At 42.7% G+C, this 6,452-nt stretch overlaps 1 protein-coding gene across 1 annotated transcript; it reads right to left on the bottom strand.

Moving 5' to 3' along the window:
- Window positions 1-1,371: 1,371 nt before the first annotated feature.
- LOC109743413 (protein FAR1-RELATED SEQUENCE 5-like) lies at window positions 1,372-3,617 on the bottom strand. Its single transcript, XM_020302503.1, has 2 exons — window positions 3,059-3,617; window positions 1,372-2,573 (listed from the first exon to the last, which is right to left on the bottom strand). Exons 1-2 carry the CDS (start codon window positions 3,615-3,617, stop codon window positions 1,372-1,374), a joined length of 1,761 nt encoding a protein of 586 aa, XP_020158092.1.
- Window positions 3,618-6,452: the final 2,835 nt, after the last annotated feature.

The following is a 6,452-nucleotide window of genomic DNA, read 5'->3' as shown; positions in this document are numbered from 1 at the left end:
TGGCCACGAGGGTGGGGGGCGCGCCCTACCCCCCTGGGCGCGCCCCTGCCTCCTGGGCCCCCTGGCAGGCCTCCGGTGCCCATCTTCTGCTATATGAAGTCTTTCGTCCGAGAAAAAAATCATAAGCAAGCTTTCGGGAAGAAACTCCGCCGCCACGAGGCGGAACCTTGGCGGAACCAATCTAGGGCTTCGGCAGAGCTGTTCTGCCGGGGAAACTTCCCTCCGGGAGGGGGAAATCATTGCCATCGTCATCACCAACGATCCTCTCATAGGGAGGGGGTCAATCTCCATCAACATCTTCACCAGCACCATCTCCTCTCAAACCCTAGTTCATCTCTTGTATCCAATCTTTGTCCCAAAGCCTCAGATTGGTACCTGTGGGTTGCTAGTAGTGTTGATTACTCCTTGTAGTTGATGCTAGTTGGTTTATTTGGTGGAAGATCATATGTTCAGATTCTTTATGCATATTAATACCCCTTTGATTATGAACATGAATATGATTTGTGAGTAGTTACGTTTGTTCCTGAGGACATGGGAGAAGTCTTGCTATAAGTAGTCATGTGAATTTGGTATTCGTTCGATATTTTGATGAGATGTATGTTGTCTCTCCTCTAGTGGTGTTATGTGAACGTCGACTACATGACCCTTCACCATTATTTGGGCCTAGAGGAAGGCATTGGGAAGTAATAAGTAGATGATGGGTTGCTAGAGTGACAGAAGCTTAAACCCTAGTTTATGAGTTGCTTCGTAAGGGGCTGATTTGGATCCATATGTTTCATGCTATGGTTAGGTTTACCTTAATACTTATTTTGTAGTTGCGGATGCTTGCAATAGGGGTTAATCATAAGTGGGATGCTTGTCCAAGAAAGGAAATCACCCAAGCACCGGTCCACCCACATACCGAATTATCAAAGTAACGAGCGCGAATCATATGAGCATGATGAAAACTAGCTTGACGATAATTCCCATGTGTCCTCGGGAGCGCTTTTCTCTATATAAGAGTTTGTCCAGGCTTGTCCTTTGCTACAAAAAGGATTGGGCCATCTTGCCGCACCTTGTTTACTTTCATTACTTGTTACCCGTTACAAATTACCTTATCACAAAACTACCTGTTACCGATAATTTCAGTGCTTGCAGAGAATACCTTACTGAAAACCGCTTATCATTTCCTTCTGTTCCTCGTTGGGTTCGACACTCTTACTTATCGAAAGGACTTCGATAGATCCCCTATACTTGTGGGTCATCAGCGGGCAAGTCCTGCGGAGGGCCCTCGTTAGTTGGCAGTGGTGCACTTGGCACTGCATCTTGCGTCCAGCGACGCTTGATGTAGTGTTCAGGTATCTCATTAACGCCAAGGTGTGTGAAGATTTTCTAGACATGGCAACAAAGCATGCCGTCCCTATGCCACTTGCAACATTCGCAATCATAGATAGCTGGCTTTGGTCCCACTGTGACTAGGTACTTCCTTGAGCCATACCCTAGAACTTCTTCTGTATTGGGCTCAAGGTAATAGAAGTTGATTCCGGCGGGACGCACATCGTACTGGCCAATCATCTGAAACTCAGTTCTAAATTTCACATAGATGTCCCTAGTGTATGCTTTGTAGGCATGCCTCTCAATGGGGAAACGTGACCATCTTTGTGCGTCTAGATGCTCTGTCCGGTAGTCATTCCCGCCCTCCCTCACGAGTATGTGTACCTGAATCTTCTCATATTGCTTGACGAAGTTGAGAATTGACTTGTCAGGGTTCATATAGCGCTTCAACACAACATTGAACCCTTCGCTGCTTTGCATTGACTGAAGGAAAGGGAAGAACCTGAATTTGAAGTAACATGGCACCCATGTAGCCCGGTCTTCATAGAGTTTCTCAAAGTGACCATGCATAAGACCTTCATATTTCAATTGAAGTGCAGCCCATTTCCTTTCAAATTCAGCCGGGGTGAAACTGAAGTCAATGCATTCATTGAAGTCTTTTACCAAATCCGGGTTCCTAGCCAAAACAGGGCCAAGCTTCTCTTGTGCTTTCTTCATTATATGCCAACGGCAGCAACAGTGAATCGTTGCCGGGAACTTCCTCTTGATATACTGTGCCATAGCAACATCTTGGTCCGTGATGATGTTGTCCGGAGCCAAACCATCCATTGCTTCTAGGAAAGCATCAAACAACCAGTCATAACTTGAGGCTAGTTCCTGTCGGACAAATCCACACCCAAGCATAATTGACTGCCCATGCCTGTTGATGCCAATGAAGGAGGCAAACAACATATTGTACATGTTCGTGAGATAAGTTGCATCAAATGATACGCAATCATGATAAGCCTCCGCGTATGCTTTCCGTGCCGCACCATCCACCCAAAACAAGTTTGTTGTCCTGCCTTCCGCATCTGTCTTGCATTTAAAGAAGAAGCCCGGGTCGTTTTCCATCACCTTGCAAAAGCAGTTTAGTGTTTCTTCAATGTCAATGTCTTTAGTGGGGGTATTGACCTTCGAACTGTGGTTATGCATGGCTTTAGCTGTGTGCGGAACAATCAACTCCGAGCCGTAGTATGATGACATTAACATCATCATCTTTCCTGCCATAAAAAAACAGAAACTTGTGTTTTTCAGAACTAACTAACCCCAATGCAGCGAGCAACTTGTTTTTATAGAGAACATAAAGTAACAATTATGCGTAAGTAGAACAAGAACCAAGCCTGTATCCCACCAATTTTTTTTCTGCTGGGTGATGTCTTTTATTTATTTATCAGAGTTGCACGGAAAATGAACATAGTTGCCTCAGTTTACTGTTCAAGTTGCCAGTTTTTCTCCCTGATCAGGGTTGCCCATGAATCCTAAGCAGCTTATACTAGGATAGGAAAGAAATCCAAGTAGTTGAGGTAGGAATAGGCAACACCAAGCTTTTTTGTTTTGGGTCATGATTTTTTTTAATTACCAGAGTTGCACAAAAAATGAATATAGTTGCATGAAAAATGAACATAGTTGGCTCAGGTCAAAGTACTTGATGCAGGAATAAGTAACAGTTCTGTGGTAAAAAGATTTAATCCAATGTGAGTTGTACCTGCTGTCAAGTTGCAGTCGTTTAGGTGAGTCAGTAATTTTTTCCGTTCTGGCGGGATGCCTTGGTGAGAACGGAGGTATTTCGAAAGCGATGACTTGTCAATCAGTGGATGGTTGTGATCTGCAATAAAACTGATAACCTCCCATCTGTCATCTTTAAGCTTCACCACCATCTTAGCACGACATTTTGTTTGCTTCACAGTTTCTCGCTTCCTCTTCTTCTTGAAAGTGTGTTCCTCGGCATCCTCTTCAACATCTTGTTCAGGTGAACTCGGGCATGTAGTGTTTTTGCTTGACGAGGAAACATCCGGGATGCCAACCCTCTCTACTGGTTTGCAGAACTTGTACAGCAGAATTGCTGTTTTTCTAGCACGCCTGTGTAGGGACGTATTTGACTTGATTGAAAAGCCCTCCATCAAAGCGTAGCGATTGTAGTGTTCCCTCGCATCCTCTAATGTGTCGAAGTGCATGCCAACATAAGGTTGTTGTGGCTGTGATCCAGCTTCTTCATCTTCTAACTCATGTGCCTCATGAACTAAAGAATTAGCAGGAGCAACCATAGGTGGGGGTGCGGCAACACGATTGTCCGGGACATGAGTAGTGTTAGAGCCAACGTTGGGGTCAGGAGACTCACCAACCTCCTCCTCCAAATGTTGATTCTCCTACTCATCCCCTGCATGCAAGAAGGGTGCACCCAACTCGACTGAAATGTTGATGGACTCTACGTCAAGCGATGGTTCATTCAGATCAATCATCATGAACAATAAACCTGCAACAAACTGTGTGTTAGCCCACCACAAAAGCATGCATGACCTTTTTGAACAAACTAGTTGTAGAATATAAAGGAGCAACTATAAATACTTGTTTGGGCAACTATAAAGTTAAACAGAGGCAATTCCTATCTTCTTTTTTCTCAAAATTTTCTTGTTTCTTCTTTTTTCTTATATGTTTTATGTTTCTACCAGTATGACACACATATATAGCAGCAAAGATTTGTTTTACATGAAATGCGTTGATTCACTTGTGCCTTTTTTTCCGCAGCAGATTACAACTTTTGATGATGGGAAACAATGTGCATATCTGAAGGAGAGCTTACTAGGAGCAGGAGGCCTATCATTTGGTGTAGTTTATGTCTTTTTTATTTTTTTAGTGAGACCATATGGAATGTAGCAAAGTATCTTAGTGTGGGATTGTTCGAATCAGTTTATGACGTGTCTTTGTTTTGTGTGTTTGTCGTTTGTGTCTTTTTCAGCGAGAACCATACTGATATGGCAAAAGTTGTGTGTTAACACATGCAAGTTAATACTTTCTACCCCTGCTTATAACATGAGTTTTTATGTTCTTGATAGTACATGCTTTAATGCACAGGGAAGTTGCATGTGTTTTAGTACTAGAGTTGCCATGTTCTCACATCTGGTAGAGGCAACTCTAGAATTTCTGAACAGCTACGCTTGCACAGCTCTTTTTTTTTACCAGAGTTGCTTCAAAAATGAACATAGTTGCTTCGGTTAACTGTTCGAGTTGTCAGGTTTCTTTCCTGATCAGGGTCGCTCATGAACCCCAAGCACCTTATACTAGGATAGGAAAGAAAGCCAAGCAGGTTTCAATGCATACAATATAGAGAAATTATGTTTTGGTGTTGCAATGCACCTGCAAAACTGCGCAATGGTCCTGCATTTTTGTTTCCCACTAGAGTTGCCCTATTTTTGTACTGGTGTTGCTTTTTTGTATCATAACAGTTGCTCAAGATGCATGCCATACATAGGGTTGGCTCAAAGCGGTCTACAAGTTGCTTTTCACCAGATCAAAAGAACGAACTAAAAGCTGGACTAGTTTGATGTTCAAGCAGGGAAGGGCAGGGGTGGTTGAGTAGGGAAGAGAGAGGAGTCGGGTGGAGGTGGTGCTTACCTTTTTGGGGGGAGGTAGGTTTTTTTCTCTCCAGATCTAATTTTTGGAGCAAGGAGGAGGAAGGAGGTGTTCCTGCGTCGGCTTTGTTCTTCAAGACGCCATAGATGGGGCAGATCTTGTTTAGAGGAGAAAGGGAGGAGCAAGGAGGAAGAAGGGGACCCTTGTGTGGGCTTGTCCTTCAAGGAAAAGGTAAGAGGGGGTTGCGTGAGGCGTCCGCAAGGGAGCGTGGGCGGGGGTGCAGGGAGGGGGTGGGGACCGAAGCTTGGGCGACGACGGGTGCGATGAAGCGGGGCCCATGGAGGGACCAGGTGTGATCGGGGCGCATGCGCGATCCACCCATGATTCGCGCGGGCCTGGATAGGTCGTTTTCGCGCGCGCGAGGGCTCCTTTCCTTTTTTGGCTGTCTGGTCGCGCACGCGGGCCGCTCCCTTCCTTTTCCGGGAGAGCGTTTGGTGCTGTGATCGGGCGCCCGTGCGCCAGCGAGCCACGTCCACTAAACTAATTCAGGTTTTTCTTTCCGACCTATCCAGCCGTTCACCATTTATTTTTATTTTTTATTTTCGCGTTTTCTCTCCCTTTTTTTGGTTCCCTTTTTTTTTTTTTTTTAGTTTCTATTGTAACAAATACAAGATTTAAAGAAAATGTTGAAACACTTCTTAAAAATTCAAGAATTATTTTAACTGTGTGAACACTTCCTAAAAATTACATGAGTATTTCTATAATATACATCAACACTTTTTTTCCATCAAATCAAGGTTTTTCAAATGTGTGAACACTTCTTTTCCCCTTTTCTATATGAAAATATATGAATATTTTTTAAACATGTGAAAAGCTTTTTTATGTAATACATGAAAATTTATTTCAAAGGCATGAACACTTTCTAAATTACATGAAGATTTCTGAATGTGAGGATACTTCTTTTAATAACAGAAACATTTTTAAGTACACGATGAATAAACAATAATACATGATAGTTTTTTTAATTGTACTATAACCAAATAAAAATGTGATGAATATTTTGTAGTGCATGCTTGAACATTTTTAATACATGATAAAACATTTTTATGAAATACACTATGAACATTTTCCTAGTATATGATGACCATTATTTTATTATTAGTTGAACAATTTTCAATACATTGTAAAAAATATTTTACAAATATATAGTTTGTAGAACATTTTAACAATACATACAAAAAGGGTGAATGAAAGAACAAAGAGTAAATAACCAGGAAAATGTACAAAGCATAGCATGTACCTGTAAACGGTAACGACAAGGTGTTGTTCATGGTCTTGGCAAAACTCCTCACATGTTCAGGGACAGCTCACTTTCAAATCGCTTCGTCACCCGCAAGCCATCTCGTATGGGTTTTCCCAGAATCACTAATTGGGAATATTCGTTGCAAAGATCACTTCAACTATCCAGGCTGCGATAAATGGTGCACATGCAGCACGTCACTTGTCGCAACGTGAGAGTTTTCCTTTTT

This window comes from Aegilops tauschii, chromosome 1, assembly GCF_002575655.3.
Source record: "Aegilops tauschii subsp. strangulata cultivar AL8/78 chromosome 1, Aet v6.0, whole genome shotgun sequence".
In the NCBI taxonomy this organism is placed as follows: Eukaryota; Viridiplantae; Streptophyta; class Magnoliopsida; order Poales; family Poaceae; genus Aegilops; species Aegilops tauschii.
This window is presented reverse-complemented; position numbering and strand designations above follow the sequence as displayed.